The sequence below is a fragment of the Diplotaxodon limnothrissa genome, linkage group LG11, assembly GCF_057381915.1.
Source record: "Diplotaxodon limnothrissa isolate DT_005_m linkage group LG11, D_limnothrissa_male_GT1.1, whole genome shotgun sequence".
In the NCBI taxonomy this organism is placed as follows: domain Eukaryota; kingdom Metazoa; phylum Chordata; class Actinopteri; order Cichliformes; family Cichlidae; genus Diplotaxodon; species Diplotaxodon limnothrissa.
The window spans coordinates 11,493,442-11,519,389 of record NC_140606.1 but is presented as its reverse complement, the minus strand read 5'-3'; the positions used below and the strand labels follow the sequence as shown (position 1 = coordinate 11,519,389).

Genomic DNA, 25,948 nt, shown 5'->3' with positions numbered 1-25,948 from the left:
CGCGGCGTGACGGCACCACGAGTACGTAAAACCAAGAGCAATAGAGTGACAAGGCAGGAACAACATCCTGTAAAGATTTCAAAATAAAGGTTAAGCGTTTTTAAAACACCACGCCCATAATGAACACCTTTTTTCGTGTAGTCTTTGGGTTTTAGGGTAAATTATCAGCTGTATGATTAGGAGATGATGTTTAAAGATTCTGTCTAATTCTTTTTATTTTTCGGCAGCCACAGTAGATCATCTGCCTCCCTCTCACCCTAGTCCTCTCACTACATTCATGAACCTCCTCTGAGGTCTTCCCCCTTTCTTCCTGCCTAGACGTTCCATCTTCAGCAGCCTTTGTGCAGTATACTTACTATGTATGTTTCTGTTCTGCGTCCTGTTCTGTTTGTATATATGCTTTTATTCTGCTGCTGTTACAACCAAATTTCCCCTTGTGGGACAATTAAAGGATTATTCTATTCTATTCTATTACCCCAAACTGTACTCATTTCTAATCTTGTCCATCCTGGTCACTCTCCCAAGGAAAATCCTAGTATTTTCAGCTTTAGTGCCTCCAGCTCTGTCACAAATCACCTCTGACACTCACCTGAACCCACTCTACCCTGCCTGTACTCTTCTTCACCAAACTTTGTATTTCATTTAATTGAAATGAAACTTTTATTATTTCTATTTTTATTTATTTTACATTTCTTATCTTTCTATTCACGCAACACTGCCACTGCCCAATTCATTGTATCAATATGAATTAATGAGCAAAATCTAAATTTGGAGACGTGGTATAGTGTGAATTATAAATATTTTCCCTCCATTTTTAAACTTGCACTAGTGGAAATGTTTGTGTACAGTTATTAGAGGGAGAAAATGTGCTCTAAGGAGCTGTTTGGAAGTCAACGTAAATTGTGTGTACTCTACATGCACAAATGCCATATACTTTGTTCAAATGATACAATACTACGCTTTTAATTTGAAAACAAAGCTTGCATACTTCCTGGATTTTTCGTCTTGACGGCTGGTGACTCCACAGAGCCGAGAGGCGGAAGATGTCCATGCGGAAGAGCAGTTGGACGCCCTGGGTTGGACGTACAGCTAATCTGCAGTGCAGTCTGGGAACTGTCAGTCGTTTAGCTTTGTATCTGTGGCTCTGGGAGCTCACCGATGCGCTCGCCGCTGTTATATTCACACAGCAACCCTAAGAGAAAAAAAAAGAATATGTAGAATATAATTACCTATTGTCTGCTTCCAAAGCCATCTTGTCAACGGGTCTGATTTGTTGTTCGCATGAACGGCTGATACAGTAGCCGGGCCCATCATTTAAAACAACCTGCTACCAACATTAGCTAGCTTTCGACTCATTATTGATGCTGTCAGCTGGGTTTTCCTCGTTTAACGGGATACACGAATGAATGACAGTCGTTTGTCAGTGCCCTACAAAGGTAAGCTTCTTATGTGTTCTTCAATTTCAACGTTATAAAGTGTCACACGACCTGCGCTGGCTGAAATAACCTCACCTGGCTAATGACGTTGTGGCTGCAAGCAGGAATGTTACTGTAACAGGCAGTAACGGTACTGGGGTTAGTTATAATGTTTCGGGAATATTCCGTGTGTAAAAGGGTAGTTATTCAGGTAGCATTACGTTGTCATACTTTGGTAGCAGCAACCATCGCACAGGAGAGAGGTACTGCTCCACTGTGGGGGTGTTGTTGTTGTTTTCATTGCTGAAAGCTGTACTGAAGTCTGAGAGCACAGCTGCCAGGTTTCAGAGCTAGCTCCTTATCGTAACTTTACATTTCCCTGAAATTTAAACTACACAGCCACCTCAGCCCAAGTGAAAGTTTGCTTCTCCTAGGTGGAGAAAAACGGCTATACTTGGTTCGGTTTTTTACGGAGGGCATTTTGACGTGACGTCAGAAGAAACACAGGTGTGATTAATAACATTAATTAGTAATGACCGCATTGTGGAGGAAGGCTCACCGATACGCCTATATTGCTACTTGTGTCACGATCCCTCCTCTAACAAGACAAGAGGGCCTGGTCTAGAAAAAGTCTGTGGCTTTAAACCCACTATAGATGTAAATAAACAAGTGCAGATAGCCATATAGTACACATGTAATATGTGACTTGTCTAACATCAGTTTCTCCCACTGATTCCACTTGTCACTTTTAGCTGCTACACTACAAATTTCAGAGGAAAAAACACAGGATGTCACTCAGAAGATGAGTATTATTGCGCAGGTATTGGCATATTGCAGTGTTATTAGTGTATACAGCTTTGTCAGCATATGTATAAATGTGTATACTGACGACATTGTTGTTTTACATTTTTTCCAAACTATTCAGATTAGTTATATGATGAATGTGTGCGTCAGATGCATTCATATCCAAATTTAAGTAGAGTGTGATCAGCAGCTTTGGTGTATTCTAAGAAAGAGGGGATGCGCTTATTAATGTTGCGATGCATTTTGAATGTTATTAGGGTTTTTAGGAATTTTTATGTATAAAATGCCATATAAAGAGAAGGGAATTTTCCCCAGTCTAACAGTATTTATGGATTTAATGGTGGTTTGTCAGCCTGTATAGTGCTTTGTAACACAGGGAGCAGACCTGACAGCTGCTTGTGTGTAAACAAAAGGCCATTTCACGGTTAGGCCGTTACTCATAAATTTCTAGTCAGACTCATCCCTCTCCTGTTAACCAGCCTCAGGAATCTGCTTATTGGAACCCCATTCCTTTTAGACAATAGGATTTCTTGAACTATTGCCTTGTAGGACTCACAGCAGCAGCGTCATCTCCTTCTCTAAACTCTGCAGATGTTTGTGGGAAGGTCACCGTGTCTGCTGCCGTGTTTCATTCCTAAGAGTAAATACGATAATGGCTACTCATGTCAGACTGATTCGATAAAATGGCTCCAGCTCCACTCTGGAGCTATCTGAACATTTAATTGATACTGCAGGCTCAGGCTTCTTGTTTCATGATAAGGCACGCAGAGGATAACACTTTGGCTTAATATCACCATTCGTGTTGTCTTTCTTTTATTGCAGGTGTGATGTACATATGTGTGGCTGGTGTTTTACATTAGCATAACATTACCATCCAGGAGAATGAATGCAGAGGAACTGGAGCTGCTCGGTGACTCCAAGTACAGGAATTATGGCGCAGCAGTGGACAAGGCCCTCAAGAACTTTGAGTACTCCAGTGAGTGGGCAGACCTCATCTCTGCACTGGGCAAACTCAATAAGGTAAGAGTTCTATAGGCTCAGCTTCTTCTAAAGATTGCTTTGTTGCCTAACTGCATCTGTATAAGTAACAGTAATGCAGACAGGTCTGTACAATGGCCTTAGTTTCACTTGTTTTGGTTCTATGATTTGTACGGAAAAGCCTTCCAGCTGTCAGTTTTCAAATCCTGTCTCAGGTTCTGCAGAATAATGCAAAATACCAAGTGGTTCCTAAGAAGCTGACAATAGGCAAACGGTTGGCCCAATGCCTCCACCCTGCCCTACCTAGCGGGGTCCACCGCAAGGCCTTGGAGACCTATGAAGTCATCTTCAAGATCATAGGACCTAAGAGGCTGGCCAAAGACCTTTTTCTTTATAGGTAATACTGCACTGTCAGATCTCAAAAAGCAAGATAGTCACAAGGTTTTTAGGTGGGTAGCAATAAACATCTGCCGTTTCCCTCCACAGTGCTGGGCTTTTCCCTTTACTTTCCAATGCTGCTATGTCAGTGAAGCCTGTTCTACTGGGGCTGTATGAGACCTACTACCTGCCCCTGGGAAAGACCCTGAAGCCAGGCCTGCAGGGACTATTGACTGGGGTCCTACCTGGTCTGGAGGAGGGCTCTGAGTACTATGACAGGTGAGAATAGGAACACAAAAAGTAACACTTGGAATGATGGTGACGTGCACAGTAGCCCTTAACTAAACCATGAAATAACTGCCAGAAATCTTAAATTTTTTGATAATGGAGTGTTTGTTGAACCTTTTAGACAAACTATATGAAAATATGTTAAATTTCAATCTGCATATACAGTGGGGCAAAAAAGTATTTAGTCAGCCACCGATTGTGCAAGTTCCCCCACTTAAAATGATGACAGAGGTCAGTAATTTGCACCAGAGGTACACTTCAACTGTGAGAGACAGAATGTGAAAAAAAAATCCATGAATCCACATGGTAGGATTTGTAAAGAATTTATTCGTAAATTAGGGTGGAAAATAAGTATTTGGTCACCTCAAACAAGGAAAATCTCTGGCTCTCACAGACCTGTAACGTCTTCTGTAAGAAGCTTTTCTGTCCCCCACTCGTTACCTGTATGAATGGCACCTGTTTGAACTCATCATCTGTATAAAAGACACCTGTCCACAGCCTCAAACAGTCAGACTCCAAACTCCGCCATGGCCAAGACCAAAGAGCTTTCGAAGGACACCAGGAAAAGTATTGTAGACCTGCACCAGATTGGGAAGAGTGAATCTACAATAGGCAAGCAGCTTGGTGTGAAAAAATCAACTGTGGGAGCAATCATCAGAAAATGGAAGACATACATGACCACTGATAATCTCCCTCGATCTGGGGCTCCACGCAAGATCTCATCCCGTGGGGTCAAAATGATCATGAGAACGGTGAGCAAAGATCCCAGAACCACACGGGGGGACCTGGTGAATGACCTGCAGAGAGCTGGGACCAAAGTAACAAAGGTCACCATCAGTAACACACTACAACGGCAGGGAATCAAATCCCGCAGTGCCAGACGTGTTCCGCTGCTGAAGCCAGTGCATGTCCAGGCCCGTCTGAAGTTTGCCAGAGAGCACATGGATGATACAGCAGAGGATTGGGAGAATGTCATGTGGTCAGATGAAACCAAAGTAGAACTTTTTGGTATAAACTCAACTCGTCGTGTTTGGAGGACGAAGAATACTGAGTTGCATCCCAAGAACACCATACCTACTGTGAAGCATGGGGGTGGAAACATCATGCTATGGGGCTGTTTTTCTGCCAAGGGGACAGGACGACTGATCCGTGTTAAGGACAGAATGAATGGGGCCATGTATCGTGAGATTTTGAGCCAAAACCTCCTTCCATCAGTGAGAACTTTGAAGATGAAACGAGGCTGGGTCTTCCAACATGACAATGATCCAAAACACACCGCCCGGGCAACAAAGGAGTGGCTCCGTAAGAAGCATTTGAAAGTCCTGGAGTGGCCTAGCCAGTCTCCAGACCTCAACCCCATAGAAAATCTGTGGCGGGAGTTGAAAGTCCGTGTTGCTCGGCGACAGCCCCAAAACATCACTGCTCTCGAGAAGATCTGCATGGAGGAATGGGCCAAAATACCAGCTACTGTGTGTGCAAACCTGGTAAAGACCTATAGTAAACGTTTGACCTCTGTTATTGCCAACAAAGGTTATGTTACAAAGTATTGAGTTGTATTTTTGTTATTGACCAAATACTTATTTTCCACCCTGATTTACGAATAAATTCTTTACAAATCCTACCATGTGGATTCATGGATTTTTTTTTTCACATTCTGTCTCTCACAGTTGAAGTGTACCTCTGGTGCAAATTACTGACCTCTGTCATCATTTTAAGTGGGGGAACTTGCACAATCGGTGGCTGACTAAATACTTTTTTGCCCCACTGTATATGAGTTTTAATTTGTGTAACATTTGCTACACAAGGCATATTTTTGCAATTTAGTCATTAAAATGTGTCATGCAAATTATGTCATTTTTTTAGGGTACAAAAAAGTCACGCTGATGCTATAGAAGTCTCAAAAACTCTCAAAGACACACATATCAAATACGATACAGTGGGCTTTAAAGAGTTAAATTGCTGTGATAGCCCATTACAAGAATGCATTTTATTGCCTAATGTGGAAAGGAAGTGATAATAGATCATATGAATGATAAATGAGGTATGTGAGTCATTGCAACATCACTATTACTAACAGAGGATAGCCTGAGACTTGGTGTGGACTTTAGACCGATGTATTTTCATGTCTCATAATGATCACTGAAACAGTCTAAGATTGTCCTGAAAACTGAAAGTAGGCATCTATTCTTTTCATTTGTTCAATCAAATCAAAAGACTATCTTAGCATTTATTGGCAAATGATAGGCCAGGTAGTCAGAAATGTATTCATCCTGTGCAAAGTAAACCCTAGGGGGCGCTCCAGTTCCAGTTAAACTATGATGGTACTACTGGCCTACAGTATATATAGTAGACTTTCAGCATGCTCTAGTAGGAAACGCATAGGTGTTTCTAATGCAAACGGTGGTGCCATTTTGTTACAGTGTCTCAGTTAGTAATACCGTATGGAATTAATATTTGTGAATATAAATGTGCCTATTTATGGCATATCTGAATGTTGGCTGTCTTTTCAGCCTGTAATTGTATAGTAATTGTATATACATTATCATTGTGATTCCTTTCTGAACAGATTTTGCTTCTGTCAAATTACTTTTAAAAGGAGGTTGTTTTATGTGTTTATTTTTGTTGTTGTTTCAGTATTTTCTTTCTCATTCAAAGGACTTTCATGTTGCATTATAACCTAAGAACTAACTTATGTCTTATAAACCTTGTGTGCAAGGTTATTATAGTTAAATTATATTTTACCTAAAATTAAACAAAAAAATAATTTTTTTAAATGTTTTGGTTACCTGAAATAAAATTAAAAAAGCTTTCAAAATAAACAAAATTTACTGTAGTCATAACTTTAACATATCTTCATTCTTTGTTATTATGGTTAAATCTGTGAAAACAGATTTCACAGATTTATCAGTAGGCTATGGTGGATATATTTATGCATATAGTTTAAAAAAAAAGTTTTGTAAAGCAAAAAATAAGATATGCATCTTAATGTGGCTCTTACAATTCATATTTGTCTACATGATTATAAATTATTTCCACAGTGTTGTGTTGGCACTTTAATATTTATTCAGAACTTCATGTATCTTGCCCCTGATACATACCAGCTATTTTAGAATAATTAAAAAGACTAAAATCTAACAATGAGGCTGTTTTCAGCTACTCTAAAGAAATATTTTTTTCAGAGTACTTAACAATGTAATAACAATGAAAGCTAAACTGAACGATGCAAGCCGTAACATTTGAAACTAACTGAAACAAAACTGAAGTGAAACACAAACATACTGCCTTCTTGTTAGTTCAGTAGACGTTACACCACTATTGGGCCGTGTTATCTGCTGTGTCTCAGTGAATGCTCTCTTCAGAGAAGACTCGGTAATGACTAATAAATTATGATGGTTTGTTATTTAACTTGGATTGTTTCTCAGTTAAATCTTGTTGGAAAAATAGCAATAACATTATCAATACTACTATGTATATAGTTGCATTAGTAATACATATATCTTATTTCTTGATTGGCAATATGATAATTAAGGTGTAGTGTGAGAATGTGAACACTTGCTTTCTGGAGTTCTCAGATTCCTGGTTGTGGTGGATCTCATATAAACCCCCTTTACTTTGGGATTTTTAGATGCTCATGTAGACAAAGACTTTTACTTCTTAGTACCAGCTGTGCATTGTGGACTGTATCATTTCTAGCGCCAGGCCAGTTAGAGGTAAAGGTTGGTATGTGCTTACTAAGGCTGGTCCCTGTGACCCATCTGTGCTTCCTGTAGAACCAACACCCTGTTGGAAAAGGTGGCTGCAGCCGTGGAACAGTCGGCTTTCTACAGTGCCTTGTGGGGCAGCATCCTGACGAGCCCCTCTGTGCGTCTCCCCGGGGTATCCTTTGTACTTCTGCACCTCAACCGTAAGCTCTCCATGGAGGACCAGCTTTATGTCATGGGTAGTGACATCGAGCTCATGGTACGTGGCAGATAATTCCTCATGACAGCATTGCATGTCCTTCAATTAAAAATATAGGTCTTGACCCTTTCAGTGAGAGCACTAGTTAAAAAAATGCACTACAGCTTAGAGTGGATTGGGCTGGCTGGATAATATTATGTTTCTGTTCTTGCCAGGTGGAAGCAGTCAGTACGTCAGTCCAGGACTCCAGTGTTTTAGTACAGAGGAGCACTCTGGACCTGATCCTCTTCTGCTTCCCCTTTCATATGAGCCAGGTAGGGGGAAGTAGCGTGGTCTGTGCAGTATGATAACAGTGTTTCCCTGAGTCTGCTTTAGACTGAAGTATCTATGGACTTCTCATAATAAGATATCCGTTGTAACATTAGTATTATTGTTCTTGTTTTTTGTTGTTTCAAATCTAAAGGTGTTTCTTTGGGTCTTTCTGTGCATCTGCACATACATGCGTGTGTGTGTATCTGATCACAAGGAGGCTGTTTAGGCAGCTAGCTTGGTGACTGTTGCTGGCTGCTTGTTAAATTCTTCACCTCAAAAACATTTCTGGATCTGGCAGGGCTAGGATGGCCTTGATTGTCTTTGTGTTTGTGTGTAAAACCATATAATCTGTGCAAAAAGGACAAATACACAATGACAAATATTGTGGTCTGTTGTGTGTTGTGTTCAGGCAACTCGCCCTGACATGATCCGGATCCTGTCAGCAGCTTTGCATGTGGTTTTGAGAAGAGACATGTCCCTCAACCGCAGACTCTACGCCTGGCTCCTGGGTGCGAAATCCATGCTCAGACACAGTACTGACACTCGGATGCATCACTGTTTGTACTCATCATGTCAGTTGTGGAATATTGTAGAAATAAGGGGATATTTTCCAGATTTTCCTGTATTTGTCAAAGTGCGTGGTTCTTAAGAATTGGTTACTTTTACTATTTACTCTTAGCCTTAAATCCACTTTCATGTAAATACAAGAGGACTAACAGACAAGTTTCACAGACCGTGGCAGGAATCCTGAGACACAAAGCTTTAAACACACTCTCCTTCTGTGTGCACACTATGTTTCTGCTGTTTTTAACAAAATACATTAAGCTTGTATCTGCTTTGGCTGTTGTCTTACTTTATTTTTTCTTGTTTGCAACTTACTGCGGGCAAACACACTGGTAAGTATCAGCATGATTAAAAGGCGACACTAAGTGAATCTGCCCACTCTTTTTAAGTAAAGCACTGTGCAAGCTTACAATGTTAAATGCATTAAATACAAACATTTCTGAATGACAGAAATGATGAAGGAACAAATCAGGCTGAGTCTTATGTTGAGGTAAACAGGAGAGTGTGATTAGTATTCAGTCAGCAGCACCTATGTTGTTTTGGTTTTATTATTCAGTCATTTTGGAGATTGACCCAGTCTAATCTAGTCACACTTAGTAAATCTTGATCTGCATTTGAGGCTGAAATATTACTAATGCTTGAGCAGCCACTAACTGTAAAAGAAGCTATAAAACACACAGGTTTATCTCAGCGAGAGACTCAACCTCTATTTGTTCCTCTTTTAACAAAGGGTTTACACCTTTTCCTGTGCTTGAGTGTTATAGAATTTTTTCTGAATGTTAATGTGAATCTAAGTATACGACTTTTTTCTTTAAAGGCTTTGACAACAATGGGGTGATAATAGGCCCCCGTAGCACTCGACAGAGCAACCCGGAGGAGCACGCTAGCCACTACTTCAACACCTTCTCTAAGGACATGCTGGTCCAGGTGAGCTTTCAGGCTGACTGCATAATCAGGTCACCAATGGAAAAATTGTTTTTTGTGTAAAACTGATTTTCGAAATATTCCCCAAACAATGTCTCTTGAGACTAGACATGTCTGCAGTATGGTGGGGGGGAAAATCTTTTGTTGTTGTTTTTTGTGTGCTACACAGTTTTTTCAACCCCCTTTATCCTTATCCCACACCTCTCCCTAGCTGTGCAGATACTGTATGTCCTGCTACTATTCCCAGCAGCCAGCACTTTGAAGACAGCTCAGTTCTTGTGTAATCTGCCCTGCCATGCTAAAAACAACTCAGTGATGTGCTCACAGTGGGCACAGAGAGCAGCCAGCAGCAGTTTTATTTTTATATTTTATTTAATTTTTTTAATTTATTTTTTTGTCTCTTTTTATATATATATATATATATATATATATATATATATATTTCCTCCTTCGCCATCTGCTCAGATAGTTAATCAGAGCTCCCTCCATAGGGATACGGTCAGTACTACAGGGACCGTCTGTTCCACGGCTTTGCCAGTGATGTGGCAGACGAAGCGTGAAACACACACGTCACATACAGAAAGAGGAAAAAAATGAGAGGGCGACACTGTGAAGACAAAATTGGTTCTGACAAACATAATGGAAAAAAAACAAATATGAAAATCAAATGAATATAAATTATATTTTATGATTCTTGCAGTAATAAAGTGTGTGTGTGTGTGTGTGTGTGGATGCGTGGGGTTATTTTTTCAGGCAATGGTGGGGATTTTGCAGGGTAAGGCTCGAGGCGGAGAGGAGGAGAGCATCCTCATGCATGACCTCAAGCCATTTCGCATCCTGATCAGTCTACTGGACAAACCAGAGCTTGGTAACCAGTTTATTAGTGTTGAGATAATAGAAGTCTAATTAGTGTCCTATATGCACTATGTGTTATATAAATAGTCTGATTTTTGAATGTGTCCACACACTCTGCTTGTGTGTCATCCAAGGGCCTGCTATCCTGGAAGACGTTCTGATCGAGGTGTTTCGAACTTTGCACACACAGTGCAGAACAGAGCTGGACCTCCAAAACCAGAGTCCCTTCAGCAAAGATCACACACACCTCAGCAGGTCTGTCTGATCCACTACTCGACCTTCTTTACTGTTGAGACATGAGGGATGATAAATAAAGCCTCATTTATTTGTCAGCTCATTTAACAGTGACGGTGGACTCTGGTATAGTGAAATATGGACTTACAATATAAAGCTTACGCAGCAAAAGTAGTACATTAAATACATAAATCACTTTAAACCATCCAGTCAGATACATTAGGTCAGACTGTTAATGGCAAGACAGTGACAGGAGCACATTAGTTAACTTTGGCTGAAAGGACTTTTGTCAGTGAGATCCCCTCTGTGAGTATACGGTATTTTTTTTTTCCAAGCTGGACAATGAATGACAAATAGAATTTACTACAGAGCGTACTGGACCTTTTATTGAATATTCTTATTTGCGGAGTTAATACATTTACTCTAACACTGGCATGCTGTATTGTGCTGGAGCTGCATGATGATAATTTTGACTTCTTTCTCAGTAAACTGCGGGAGAACAAGAAGACGGCAGAACTGATTAAAACAGCCAATTTGCTGTTTAATTCGTTTGAGCCGTACTACATGTGGGACTACATTGCTCACTGGTTTGAGGAGTGCTGCAGGTTTGTATATTAAGATAAATGTTGACATACAAAATACAATTAAGGCAATTGAGGCACATCTTGCTGATATCAAAAAGTGTAAATCTGTTAAAAACTAAATTTGCTCTCTTGCTTTTGATGCTTCATTCTTGTTTGGTTTTCATTGTGGTGGTAAAGCTCTCTTCAGTCAGTAGTGGGAGCTAATTCAGTTCATAACAGCTGTTGTTTCAAGGTGCTTAATACTGGAGGATGTGCAATATTAGATTTAAAAAAACATTTATTTTTTTTTGGGGGGGGAGTAAGCGCCCATAGCAGCATAACTAAGAGACGGTTCAGGGTCACCTACTCTCCAGTCCTAACTATATGCTTTATCAAAAAGCATTATCTTTAAATTAGAGAGGGTTTCTGTCTCCTAAATTCAAACTACAAGCTGGTTCAAAAGGAGAAAAGCCTAAAAAGAGCTCTTTAAGATACGATGAGATAAATCTGGTCATTCAGGACCAGTTAGGAAGTTCAATTTAAATTCAATTCTGGATTTCACAGGGAGCCAACAAAAAAAAGACTCTATCTCTCTTTCTCGTCCTCAATAGTACTCTCACTGTGACATTTTGGATCAGCACGAGTCTTTTTCAGGGTGTTTTATTAACTGAAACTAAAGGAACTACAGTCCAGTCTAAAAGTGACAAATGCTTTCTTAGTTTTTCAGCTTCACTCAGAGACAGGATGTTTCTCATTTTAGCAAAAAAATGTTCCTAACATTTAAGTAGATATGTTTCCCTGTTGCAGGCGGACAGTGAACAGCAGTGCAACTGCAACACGGCATGTTGCGAGTGCAGATCCTCCTGAGCTCTTATTGGTTGAGTTCTGTCAGCTGGTAGATTTTCTGCTGGATATTGTTTCCCTGGTGAGTCTGTCTTTCTTTCTTTCTTTCTTTCTTTCTTTCTTTCTTTCTTTCTTTCTTTCTTTCTTTCTTCACTCATTTCTAAGCATTTTCATGCTTTCTTATCAATTGTATTATTTTCTGTGTGCTACTTTGTCATTTACAGATTTATTTATTTAACACTACAAAACTTCAGTGATCTGAGGTTTTGTAGTCCGTACCAATATCATTGAAATTAAATGAGTGTTGACACCACATACAATTTCAAGGTTTTAATTTAAACAAATTTGTTAGTGACTTTGCTCTCTTAACGTTAGGAGCAGCACCCAGCTCATATTTGGAGCCGACTCTGATAGATGGCAGAAACATTGCAGTTTGAAGTGTGTCTTCCTTTTGTATAGAGTGTGTTCCTATTATTGCAGGTAGCAGCAGACCTGTAGCTGTACATGCATTTCTACATGTTATTTTCATTGTCCAGTATCTCCATTGTCTGCTTCATACTACAGCAGTGTTAGGTTCCTTTGACGCCCTGTGCTCTTTCTTTTATTACCGTACCTTCATGTTTTAGTTTCTGTCTTTAATAGGTTTTTTCTTTGGTGTTGCATCTCTAGCACAACCTGTCGTCTCTCTCCTACAGTACTTTGTCACCCTGCTGGGCTTTGAGTCTCAGTCTCTCTCTCTTGGCTCACATACTTTCTTTTTATCCAGTATGTCCCCTACAAGTACTTTCGCCATTAACAATTCTGCACTCATGTTGTCAGATTTGTCCTTCAGATCTGTTTCTGTAACATCCAGTCTGTGGGATGTTACGGCCACCACTCGGGTGTGTGCCTTCCTCCTGTCTGTTCTGTGTGTTTGTGTGCCATCACTGCACAGGTTCAAAAAGCCTGTGTGTTTCATTTTCCTGCCAAAACTATTGTTTGCATCTTTGTAAAATTATGCTTGTCTAGACTGAATTTCCAATCTGAATGGTTTGGAAATCCCACACTCTTTTATTACCCTGTTTAAAAGCTTGTGCGTGTGTGTGTGCGTGTGTGTACGCACGTGCGTGCGTGCGTGCGTGCGTGCGTGCGTACAGGTGTATTTGTATAAAGAGAGAATGTGAGAGTGCTGTGTTGCCCGTTCTCTGCTCGCTCCTGTCTGTTCAAACTATCTGCTCTTTCTCCTTGAAGCCTACTAGAAGCATGAGGGTAATCTGCCAGGTAAAGTACTGCTCTTTCCTGCTTTTTCACCTCACCCTGCTTCACTGAGGCTACGATAACATTTCTGCAACGTCCTGCCAACATCCCTCAGGCCGTCTTTGTTGCCTCCCTGCTTTGACTGATCATTTCAAATTGACTGACTTGTTGTCACTTAATGTCATTTTAATCCCAAATGAAATAAACATGATCCCAATGGATTATGACATACCATCACATGTGTTGCAAGCTTAACATGGCTGTTTGGTGTGGATCTTGTGAAAATGAAATCACTGCCCAGTGTGTATGTGCTTTTTTTTTTTTTCTTAAGCATGCAAGCAGTTATATGCTACTGCAGTGCTGACATATTTATTAAGAAATATGACCCTTTTATTTTACTCTTTGAGTTAATGCTTGTGCTATAATATGTTTTGTTAGCCTTTTTTGTTTTATAAAATCTCTGTGTTGCATAGATTTAATACATTTAATGACAAAACTACAATTTTCTTCCATTTGAACTATTGAACTAAAGGTAAAGAAAAGAAAGTTAATAATAAGCAGCTCTTAAAACTGGGTAAATGTAATCTTAGATGAGTAAAATCTAACCCAAAATGCAGAAGCAAACAAAGTACCCATTTACTGTTTTTGCCATCAAAAGAACTATGATGGCGAAAACAGGGGTCTAGGGCTGGATGTCCCAGAAAATTGACAACAATGTCAGACCGTGCAGTGCTCAGAGAAACTGCAAAAAATTGCAAAAAACCCCCAAAACCACGCAGCACATATAATAAAAAACAAATACAGTGGTCCCTCACTATAACACGGTTCACCTTTAAAATAAAAAATAAAGTTGGCTGATTTGCGGATTTCACCTATCGCGGGTCATTTTTAGAACGTAACTCCCGCGATAAACGAGGGACCACTGTACAGCAAATCAGCAAAAACACCTCAAACCAACTTTCAACCACGATGGTGGAGGGGTGATGATTTGATTTTGCAGCTACAGGACCTGGACACCTTACAGTCATTGAGTCCACCATGAATTCCTCTGTATAACAAAGTATTCTTGAGTCAAACGTGAGTAACCAGCAATTTTTTCTGGCACAACTGCACCTACTTCCAAGGTGCATGGAGAATACAAATATCTGATGACGTGAAGACTCCAACGAAACTTAAATTATTAGTGAACAACTTTATTGGTTGACAAATGTGTTTCTGCTTTCGACCTTCATCAGGGTCATTACAAAATATCAAACAGTTTGTGTTTAAATAAAAAAACAGGAAACAGAAGAAATCCAAGTGGACCAATCACACATTCACAAATAAACAAGCTGACCAATTAGCATTTAACAGGTTAAGCCAAGGCCAAACAGGCTCTGGACTAAACCACTACAGATTAAAAAAGGGGGTGGGGGGGATTTACCACGTCCTAAAGTAGTTCATATTCCAAATTACACAGAAAAATGCAAACGAGTTAAAATAAAAATAAAGTACACTCTGGAAAGTCAAATGTGAGGCCATCTGTCCGACAGCTAAAGCCTGACTGAAACTGGGGCATGTAATAGAATAATGATCCCCCCCCAAAATACAACAGACTGGCTGAAAAAGAAAAGAATCAAGGTGTTGCAATGGCCCGATCACAGTCTGATCTCAACCTGATTGAAATGCTTTTGCGTGACTTTAAGAGAGCTGTACATAAATAGATGCCTCCAAACCTTAACAACCTAGGGCAACATTATGAATAAGAGTGGGCCAAATTCCTCCACATTTTGATAGACAGATGAGACAAAAAAATATTTCTTCATGTTTTTTCTTCTAAAGCTTACAAGCTGTTAAAAATTAGAATATACTTTGGCTTTCACACTGCTTCTGTATTTTGGCTTATTTGCTTGTAAAATAAATAAATGACATCATGTGTTGTTCATATCCGGTTGTGTTTACCCAATTCTGTCCTGTTCTGATGTGTAAAAAAAATTTAGAATTGATAGTTTTATTTTCTTATTTAGACTTTATATAAGATGCACACACATAAACAGATAAACAGTATCAAATAGCATTTTCCACTTCTTTCTTCTTTAGAATTAGCACATGGTCATTCACTGAAACGATACAACACTAAATTTATTGATTCAAGGTGTGATCATAAACAAATAGGAACATTCAAATTTTCTGGTCTAAAATGTTTTTTTTCCCTGCTCTTCCAGACTGTTTTTAGTGCTGCTGCTATTTTTAGGTCCCTCAGAGGAAGACCTGTTCTCTCCCTTTGCACTTGTGCCTCTGTGATGTACTGGATCTCCTCCAGTGTGTCAAAACAGTGATTTCTTGCCATAATGTGGCATGTAGTGCCAGTTGTGAGCGAAGATTGTGTTGCAGTGGTAAACAAACATTACGATGTGGTGGGTGGTTCCACTGAATGTCCCTTTTCAGATGTCTCAGGTCGGTAGTCAAACTCTAAATTAACAACAATCATAACAATCCTGCTCCTGATTCCTGAATACTGCTCAGCTTAGCTCGATGTTTGACGTACACGGTCGTCATTATGGGATTTCCATACAGCCAATAAAAATAGCAGCAGCAGTGGAAGTGGTGCACAAGAAGATGAACGAGCTCAGACAAATTAAATCGGGTACTTTTTTTGATATTTGTGGGCCTGTAACTTTTTTTGGTCACACCTCATGTAAGTTAAAAAGAAAGCACACAAAAATTCCACTGACTTGCCCTTTGATACTCAGTCGTATATATGAATTTGTATGTAACAATATTTAATCAAGCAAACTGTCTTCTTTTAACAATTTTGTAGAGTTAAAGCCCAGCATCAGCATAGCTAACAGGCGTAATAACTTCATATCACGTTCCCCTCTAAGCCCTTCAAATGCACAGTAATTATATTCAGTTCCACAACTCAGTTCTGTTTTGGTCCCTTGCACCTTTTTAGGAGACATACATAGAAATCCAGACAGAGCATCTCCCTCAACTGCTGTTGCGGATGGTAGCAGCCCTGACCTGTCACCTGCAGGCCCTGGGCCTCGGCGAGCTCACCCACTGCCTCCGTCTGTGCTCCAAGATTCTCAGCAAGGTGCAACCTCCACTGGTCTCCCCTCTGGCCCTGCCATCTGGCCCTCAAGCTCAGGGCCTCTCCAGCTCTATCGGCAAGCCATCAAACTCAGCAAGGGACAAAAACAGAGACACGGAGGACAAACAGGTGATTACAATGTCTCAAAATGTTTCAGGGGTGTAAAAGGGAGTTGGAGTTCCTGATAAAGGGAAAAAGATAATAATTGGAAAGTGTCGGGGTTAATGACAGTAAAGAGATTGAAAGTTAAAAATAAAGTACTAAAAGAGAAGTCAGTGTTCTGCCAAGCTCTGTTGATCATTTAGTTTAGTCTCTGATCCTTTAAAAAAAACAGACCCTGTTGCTGCCAAACACAAGGATCAAACCTTAATTTGACTGGCTTTCCCTACAAGTTATTGGCCAAAAACTCATCAGCTTAGGCTCTGATGGTGTGTCCTGGTCCATGAACAGGGCCTCTTGGTGCCTCCTGCCAGCCCTCTGGCCTGTGCTGTCTTTGGCTGGGTGGCCCTGCCATTCCACGCTCCCTCGACACAAGTCATTTGAAGATTATTCAGAACAAATGCTGCTTTCGGCTGTTGAGGTCCTTCTGGTCCCTGTCCAACAACCTGGTTGTTTTAAGTGTTTGTAAGCCTAGTGAGCCATGATTTAAAGTTCAGTCAGTCCAGTGCTCAGAGCTGGAGAGGGCCATGACTGTTGAGAGAGCGAGAGAGAAAGAGAGAGAGAGAGACCCATGAGGGGCTTGAAAGAGGACAAGTAGAAAGGCAGAAGATGGTTCCCCAACAGCTGAGCCCAGCTCGCTTTTTCCTCTGAGGAAGTAGAGGAATAAACTAGCTCGCGATGCCTCTGGGGTTTGCCATATCCATCAGAGTGGAAACATTCTGCATACATCCATTGAATACTGTTAACACCCCACCCCTACACCCACTCTGAGGGGCATATAGAGAACGTTCTAGCAAACATGCCATCTGAGTCCAAGCTCCATAATGTACACGCTACCTCACTCAAAATATATCCCAGGAAGCCTCGAGGCCCCCAAAGGTTGGCCGGAATAAAGAAATGTAAGAACTTCAGTCTGTCAGTCTCGCTGCAGCAGGATGCTCCCTCAGATCAGGCCCAGCAGCTGTGTACGCAGCCTTACTATATAAAGACCAGTGTAGTCATAAACTTTATGTGTCTGCTGCAAGGCTAACACTATTTTAACTAATAGCTAAGCACATAGTGATTATTTACTGAACAGAGTGCATATTTCTTATGGACAAAGGCTGTAAATTTCTGCTCAAGTCACTATATGAACGATACACTGCACTTCCTGGAAGTGTCTTCAGATTATATTATAGGTGGAGATTGAGTTACTTGAGCAGTGTTATATCAGTAATAAACCAAGTTATATCAGTAAGTTGCAAATGAGAAACAAATTCTGTAACTTGCAGCAAAAACTGCAACTTCAACAAATTTTGCCATATGGTGTCTTACCATTTCCTGCAATGCCTTATGGAGTAAAAAATGCTATTAGATAAATTTGTGATGTCCTATTTTAGATGTAATTTCTAATTATACTTCAAAGGGTCTGCTGTGACAGTGTCCATGATGATGCTTCAAAACATCTCTACACCCTTCATTCAGCTTAATACCTTTGTTTTGGTTTTGTATAGAAAAAAAATCATTAATAAGAAATCTGAGAGTTTTTCAGAAAATAATTCACTTACAGATGGATAATGCCTGCATTTTTGCCGATCTTTCTTCCTTTGTCTTTTTTTTTTTTGATAGACTCTCCCTTCCACTCTGGAGGGCCCTGGCACTGAGGATGTCTTCGAGGATGTGGAAAACACTCCCAGCTGTCGCTCTGAGAGTGGCTTCACAGAGTTTGTCCAATACCAAGGAGACGTTCCTGAAGAGGCAGAGCACACCCCTCATCCGCACTCCACAGTCAGAACAGGCCGTCGCTCCTCAGGCCCGTGTCATTCTAAACCTCTGGACAAACCAGTCATGCAATGCTGTCTGGAGCACTTCCAGCAGTTTCTCTCCCGCCTCATTACCTTATACATTATCCCAGGGCAGGTGAACAAAGTCGAGGGTCACAGAGGCGAAGTGACACAATCAGGGCTCCTGGTTTCAGAGAGCTCCCAGAATGGTGATCATGCAGAGGTTTGCTCGGGCTCTGGGAGGGTCCAGAAAGAGTGCATTGCTGCCTTCACGGCTGCCTGCCAACTCTTCCTTGAATGCTCCAGTTTCCCCGTCTACATCGCAGAGGGGAATCTCAAGTCTTCACCCAGACAGGAAGAACTGCTTGGTAGGTGCAGTCTATGTTAATAAATGCACGAATGGGTGCATACAGTTGTACATCATTGTAAATAAGAACAAGGAAAGTTTGTTGACACGAATTCATGTTAAGTCTTTAACATGTTTTCTGTCCCTCCTGCATCCATCCAGAGAGTGAGCAGGTCCGGCTCCCGCTGTGGCTCCAGACGCTGATGGATGCCTGTTGCCTGGCCAGTGACTTCAGCCTGCAATGTGTAGCCATATCCCTCCTCATGGACCTAGTTGGGCTTACCCAGTCTGTTGCCATGGTTACTGCTGAAAGTGTGGCATCTGGCGCCAGCTCCGAGTCCACCCAGCCCATGAGTCCAAGCCAGGGTCGAGTGGCTGTAGTCATCAGGCCGCCGCTCACTCAGGGAATCCTAAAGCACATTGCTGACAAGACAGACTTCTTCAAGGTAGAGATCTGGTTCCAGATTGCAGTGGAACTATTTGGCTTTTTTTTCTTTATTTTTTTTAACCCCATTTAATGTTTTGCTCAGTCGGTGGCTCTGATTTTGTGGGACCAGCTGAATGAGGGAACCCCTCAGCACCATCAGCGCAGTGTGGAACTTTTCTACCAGCTTCACAACCTCGTTCCTTCCTCCAGCATCTGCGAGGATGTCATCAGCCAGCAACTCATGCACAGGGACAAGGTCAGCATAGTGCTCACATTACCAGGCAAAAATCAGATAAAAGAAATCCATGCTGAAGCATGTTTCTGTTTCAGCAAATTCATCTGGAGGCCCACGTTAAATTCTCTGTGCTGTGGCATTTAACGCGAGATTTGAACATCACCAAGTCTTCTCCGTTTAGTCGCACATTTGACAGGTACATGTGAAACTGCTGATCATATGGAAATTGTGCTGATGAAAGTATCCACCATTAGTAGATTTGATGACCCCTTTTTCTTAAATTCCTTTTCTTACCTTTTTTGTCTTACTGTTGTCTTTATCCCTCAGATCTCTCTTCATAATGCTGGACTGCCTGAGCTACTGGGATCCATGTACCAGTGCAGTTGGTCGGGCTTGGCTGAATCAGGTCCTTCAAAGACATGACATTGCCCGGGTCCTCGAACCACTCCTCCTCCTCTTGCTCCATCCCAAGACCCACCGAGTCTCCATTCAGAGGGTGCAGGCGCAGCGCCACTTAGCCCAAGTATTCCCTGAACCGCCTGAACGGGAGCCATCAGAACCCATTTACAACAGAGACTCTGGCTTCTCAGACAGTGAGCACTAACCTTTAACTGTCTTTTTGAACTTTGGCTTCACTTTGGTTCTTTATGTAAATATTCCTTTTATCTCCTCCTTACTTTTCCTTAGACTTCATTCAGATCCAGAGTGAGAGGGTTGGACAAGAGGATCTCCGAGGTTTGACAGTGGGTGACATGGAGCCATTCTGCCTGACTGTAAACCCATTGAGTGACAGCCTGTCCATAATGAGTCTGAGCAGTGAGAACTTGCATCTAGCTGGTGAATATCAGCCTGCTCACCAACAGGGGGAGCCTCAGAGTTCAGACTCCACTGGTTCTCATTCTTCTACAGTGGAAAATGGCAGCTTTGAGGAACCAGAGGGAGTCAAATGCATGATAAATGGCTCAGACCCACAACCTGGATCCTCAGATGACCCCTCTGAGGATTCTATAGAGGAAGTTGTGTCTTGTGTTTTAGGTGAACTCATCGACAGAGTTCTACAGCTAGTTGATGACGGCTCTCTTGAAGTATCATATCCACCTGAAAACTGGCCCCAAACTGACACTGACAGCACCTCCTCGGATATATCCATTGGTACCCGCCTGGACTCTGGGCTTCCTCATTGTTCCAACCACCAGACTGTGCCGGAGATGTTGGCTGAAGGCACACTGGAATTTCTCACCATCACACCAGCTGTTGCGTCAGTAGACGGACAGCACAAAGAGGGCATTACCCGCCATAGTTCCTCTCCTTCCATTGTCACTTTGCCAGACAGCTCTAACCCGGCCACCCCAGACCACACCCTTCAGGTGGATGACTCTCAGGCCCGCAAACGTAGCCATAGCAGCATCCAGCTTAGCCTTAAAGGGAAAATTATGGAGAAGCTGGCAGACAAGTCTCCAGGGGCAAAGCCAAAGATCAAGAAGATTAAGAGGAAGGAAGAGGAGAGACAGAGGAAGGCAAATCAAGCAGACAAACTGCGCCCACCCAGTATTTTCTTTGGTGATAGTTTAGATCTAGAAAACTGGTACAGCTGCGGGGAAGGTGAGGTGTCAGAGATAGAGAGCGACACAGGCTCTCCCAGTGGGGGCTCTGGGATGACTGTTGGGGGTGTCAGCGTTACAGGACACAGATCATCCTCTGCCCCACCTCGTTTTAACATCCACCCCCTCTACCAGCACGTCCTCCTCTACCTCCAGCTTTATGACTCTTCCCGGGCACTCCACGCCCTGTCAGCCATTGCAGCCATGCTTAGAGCTGCTCCCTCCGGGTTTGTGAGCGCCATCTCCACCACCAGCATCAACAACACCTACACCCCACAGCTGTCTTTGCTTCAAAACCTCCTAGCCCGTCACCGTGTTTCTGTCATGGGCAAAGACTTTTACTGCCCCATTTCCCAGGACTCCCACTCCCATTCATTCCGCAGTGCCATGTACCTGGAGATCATCATCTCACTCTGTCTCTACTTCCTAAGAAGTTATTACTCTGCTCATGTGCCTGCAGGCCCTCAGGACTTGGCAGGGAACCGGGCCATGCAGTTAACCAGTGTGGAGGTTTTAACTCTCCTTTTCAGCGAGCTAGCCAAAGTCACAGGTGGCTCAGCGAAGGGCTTTGCTAGTTTTATAAGCGATGTCCTCTCTAAGTGCAAAGTTCAGAAGGTGGTTCTACACTGCCTTCTCTCTTCCATATTCAGTGCTCAGAAATGGCACGAACAGAGGGTGGCAGGGGTCAACATGGCCACAGTGGAAGAAGGTCTATCTGAGGACAGCGTTATCAACCTGTCAGAAGACCAGATAGACAGCTGTAGTGCAGTCCAGGCCCAGCTGCTCAGACTGCTGCAGAGTCTTGTTGTGCTTGAGCACAGGGTCCTTCTGCCAGCTGATGAAGGAGCAGAACCTGTAGTAGGAGGGGTAGGAGGTGGAGGGACTGGAGGCAGTGTTGGAGCAGGGTTTGAGATATTGGGTGGGGAAGTGGAGCATGTCAACCCTCAGCAGCCAATGACATCACTGCAGTACCTCCATGGACAGCCTATCACAGCACAGGGTATGTTCCTTTGTTCGGTCATCAGGGCCTTGCATCAGCACCACGCGTGCAAGATGCACCCACAGTGGATCGGACTCATCACAGCCACACTACCCTACATGGGGAGAGTCCTAAGGAGGGTTGTGGCCTCGGTCACTCTGCAGCTGTGCAGGAACCTGGATAATCTTCTCCAGCAGTACCGCTATGAGACCGGGATCACTGACACCAGGTATTAATGTCTAGATGGATCTTGTTAACTATGTAACAGATCAGCAGTACAGTGCATTAAAATGCCATGGCATGGCTTGGTCACCAGAGGGCAGCCTTGACCATCTTATGTAGTGATTCACTTGCAAGTAATTTTCTCTAAAATGCCTCTATAATTGTGTAAAATGTTGTGCTTTTTTGTTCATTTGAAATATTTCATGTTTAAACTGCTTATTCTCTGTGCTTTTTAGACCACAGTGGATGGCTCTCTGCATTCCTCCTGACCTGATTCTGACTTTGCTAGAGGGCGTGACAGCCATCATCCATTACTGCCTACTGGATCCCACCTCCCAGTACCACCAGGTGAGGGCATCATGCACCACATGATTGCAGCAGACTGCATTCTGATACCTCAGTGAACATTTACACAGACTTTACATAGACTCATTTACACAAAGCAATGCCTCCCCTATATTTTAGAATAGTGGTTTCCTTATTTGATACATTAGTGAGGATAATCATAATGAGGTTTTACACATTTTTTGTTTCATTGTCTAAAGCTTTGCAGTATACCAGCATTCAGTGTCTTGCTGTATGTTCTGCTGTTTAGTTACAAGTGAGTGTTGATCAGAAGCACCTGGCTGAGGCTCGATCAGGCATTTTGTCCATCCTCCACACCATCATGTCTTCTGTCACCCTCCTTTGGAGTGTCCTCCACCAGGCTGATAACTCTGACAAGCCAGCTGCTGCCTCTGCTGCTTCCACATCTAACATCAACCTTGGCTCCACTAAGGTATATAAGTTGAAATGTATTCATGGTTGTCTAGTCAGTCTGGTCTCATAGTTAGACTGCTCAAATTGACTGAATTGGGTGAAAGGAGCCTCTAATATTAAGACTTTTAGAAGATTTCCATTAATAGATTTTATTTCAGATAACTTACCTTCAGAAGTGTTTTTTCTTTCACAGATGATCTGAAATGCCTTTGGCATCAGCACAGACACAGAGACCAAGTATCGACCAGAAACTTGAATAATGGAGTTTTATCTTGGTCTTGTTCTCCTTAGTTATCTGACTACTCAAGAGCTGGCTCTATTGATTCTTGGTTTACCCGTTCAACTCATGTGGGAAAGAAGTAGAGCTGTTACAGTGATCTGATTATTTAGTATCTGGTCTGTCGACAGGTCTGGAGCAAGCACTGTAAGTTAATGTGGTGATCTATCCCAGTGAAGTGATGCTGCTCTTAATAGTTGGTTTAAATCGAAACAATGATTTGTAGGCATGAGCAAAGACGCAGTAAATTCTGCAAGTTGGGCCCAGATAAAGCCAGATAGCCTGTTAACCTTGTGGTGTTACCTAACCTGAAGAGTTGCTGCTTGGCTCTATAACTCATAAAGCAATACTAAAACAGAATCTCATTATTGGTGCTTAAGGATTTTCTTTCTGCAGTTATAGATAATTATTTGCCCCTTGCAGATAACATTTCATGTTTTACTGAGGTGGGATGGAAAATGTAATTTCGCAGAGATATCGTGGTGAATCGTATCCTGCAATTGAAATAACTTGTAACTATTACAGGCCCCGAGTCCCTGATGGAGGAATAATTAGGACTAAATAACTTGGTTACTTTTGTAACCGACTTTACATATCCGAAGTGCAAGGCCCAGTTTAAATGTTCTTTAACAGTTTATTGTGTCACTTATATGCTCACTGTGGAAAGTTGCGTGTTATACATATTTGAATATGACATGTGAGCCAAGAACTTTTAGGGAAGTAAACTGTTTGCAGCTGTATCATGGAGAAATCAGAGCTCTGCAAGATAGACTGAAATTATAGGATGTTGATGGTAGAAGTATGGTTAATGTTTGTGCATTGTTCCTGCAGAACCTCCGTCAGCAGATCCTAGAGCTGCTGGGTCCAATCTCCATGAATCATGGCGCTCATTTCATGGCAGCTATAGCCTACGTTTGGAATGAGAGGAAACAGGTCAAGACTCCAGTCAGAAATAAGGTATACACAATTAAAATGTGGACGATTGTCTCAATGCCCCCATTTGAAGCTATTTAAATAACACAAAATATTTTTCCTATTTGCTGTAGTAAATGGAAAAAGTGTGGTTATTTCTAAAAGCATGCTGAAGTTATATATTTTCACATTTGTTCTCTTTCTCTTAATAGGAGTGTTTAACCAGGGTCCAGTATGCCTCAATTTGATTACACTCTTGAAATCATTGTATTTCTTCCATTGAGTCTGAATGACTTTCTTTCAGGTGATTCCTGTAGCCAGTGAAGAGCAGCTGCTGCTAGTTGAACTGGTTCGCTCTGTCAGCGCCATGCGCACTGAGACTGTTATGCAAACAGTCAAAGAGGTCCTGAAACAGCCGCCTGCTATCGCCAAGGACAAGGTTGGTGTTTTGGTGTTTGTTGCTCAAGCCAGTCTTTATCTGTTTTTGTCTCACTTCTAAATTTTGCATAACAATGCTAGGACAGGAATGTACTCGTGTGAATATCAAGAGACTATTATGATTTATGTCAGTAAAAATGAAGAACTGTGGTAATTGTTGCCATGATTTTCTGCTTCAGAGGCTTTACAGTTTGTTTTAGAGGGGCGCTTTTTAATTTTGATACCTTTTCTCATAGGATAACTTGAAGTCTTTCAGTTAGAGTTCAGTCATTACAATAACTGTTTTTTCTGCTTTCCAGAAGCACCTCTCTCTAGAGGTCTGCATGCTGCAGTTCTTCTATTCTTATGTCCAGAGGTGAGTACACAGCTTCTCACATAATTCTATAATTAGACACCATATCTGTTGAATTCCGATATACATAGAATACACTCTTTCCTTGTGTGTATAATTACAACAACTAACCACTCTGAATTTATGATGTTGCCTCTTTCTGTGTTAGGATTCCTGTTTCCAGTTTGGTTGATAGCTGGCCATCTCTGTTGGCACTGCTGAAGGACTCTATACAGCTGGGCCTGCCCGCTCCAGGACAGTTTCTCATATTGGGGTACGTTTCTCTCCTGGGTGTTACAGTAGTCCAGTAAACATAAACTGAGTAAACAGTGGTATGATTCACTTTGCTTTGTCATTCTTTGTATAAAGCTGTTTTCTGTGTTTCTGTCCAGTTTAGCTCTAGAAGGCTTTTATTTTGAAATAGTTAAAGAAAGTCTTAATGCTATAAATTTAACAGGGCAAGTAGAACCAGTTATACTAAGCAAACAAGATACAGCTTACTCTGATAGAGTCCTGCTTCAACAAAATGTCTCTTTTATTTTGTAACTGGGGCAAATAAAGGTCTCTGTCAGGATTTTCCAAAATACAGTTTTTAATTTTAACTTATTTAATACCTTTGCTCCTTTGTTTTTCTTCTCCAGAGTTCTAAACGAGTTCATTTTGAAGAACCCTAATCTGGAGAGCAAGAAGGACCAGAGAGAGCTGCAGGTAGGTACTGCAGCCAGATTGTAGATAATAATGTGACAAGTCCATGCTCTACAGACATGCCGGATTATAACGTGCTGGATACAATCAAATTAAGCACAACAAGAACACTGAGGGAATCAAAATCATTTGTATGTTCAGGACGTGACCCATAAAGTGGTGGAGGCTATTGGGACGATTGCAGGCTCCTCGTTGGAGCAAACCACGTGGCTGAGGAGGAACCTGGAGGTGAAACCTTCTCCTCAGATCGTTGTGGATGGAACCAACCTGGAAGCTGATGTAGAAGGTGCGCTGCCTGAACTTTACGATCATACATGAAAAGGCTGTTAGCTATGTTGCTTGATAGTCACACTAAACATGTCTGGCCTTGACACCAACTACATTCTCTGCTTCTGCCATGGATGGTTTAATGTGTTTCTTGGTTTTC

General features: G+C 41.8%; 1 protein-coding gene across 1 annotated transcript in view; it reads left to right on the top strand.

The window, feature by feature from the left end:
• The first annotated feature begins 1,095 nt into the window (after positions 1–1,095).
• The window catches only part of dop1a (DOP1 leucine zipper like protein A), a 30,688-nt gene continuing 5,835 nt past the window's right edge, over positions 1,096–25,948 (top strand). The window contains exons 1-27 of the mRNA XM_085366189.1: positions 1,096–1,436; positions 3,042–3,239; positions 3,413–3,594; positions 3,684–3,854; positions 7,634–7,823; positions 7,979–8,077; positions 8,485–8,584; positions 9,457–9,566; positions 10,317–10,431; positions 10,553–10,673; positions 11,138–11,257; positions 12,023–12,140; positions 16,230–16,496; positions 18,135–18,657; positions 18,798–19,081; positions 19,166–19,318; positions 19,393–19,493; positions 19,625–19,890; positions 19,985–22,106; positions 22,336–22,447; positions 22,695–22,877; positions 23,967–24,092; positions 24,352–24,486; positions 24,785–24,840; positions 24,986–25,090; positions 25,458–25,524; positions 25,663–25,807. Of these exons, the coding sequence (XP_085222315.1) occupies positions 3,102–3,239; positions 3,413–3,594; positions 3,684–3,854; positions 7,634–7,823; positions 7,979–8,077; positions 8,485–8,584; positions 9,457–9,566; positions 10,317–10,431; positions 10,553–10,673; positions 11,138–11,257; positions 12,023–12,140; positions 16,230–16,496; positions 18,135–18,657; positions 18,798–19,081; positions 19,166–19,318; positions 19,393–19,493; positions 19,625–19,890; positions 19,985–22,106; positions 22,336–22,447; positions 22,695–22,877; positions 23,967–24,092; positions 24,352–24,486; positions 24,785–24,840; positions 24,986–25,090; positions 25,458–25,524; positions 25,663–25,807 (6,109 nt within the window). The 5' untranslated portion in view covers positions 1,096–1,436; positions 3,042–3,101. The remainder of the gene's footprint in view (positions 1,437–3,041; positions 3,240–3,412; positions 3,595–3,683; positions 3,855–7,633; positions 7,824–7,978; positions 8,078–8,484; positions 8,585–9,456; positions 9,567–10,316; positions 10,432–10,552; positions 10,674–11,137; positions 11,258–12,022; positions 12,141–16,229; positions 16,497–18,134; positions 18,658–18,797; positions 19,082–19,165; positions 19,319–19,392; positions 19,494–19,624; positions 19,891–19,984; positions 22,107–22,335; positions 22,448–22,694; positions 22,878–23,966; positions 24,093–24,351; positions 24,487–24,784; positions 24,841–24,985; positions 25,091–25,457; positions 25,525–25,662; positions 25,808–25,948) is intronic.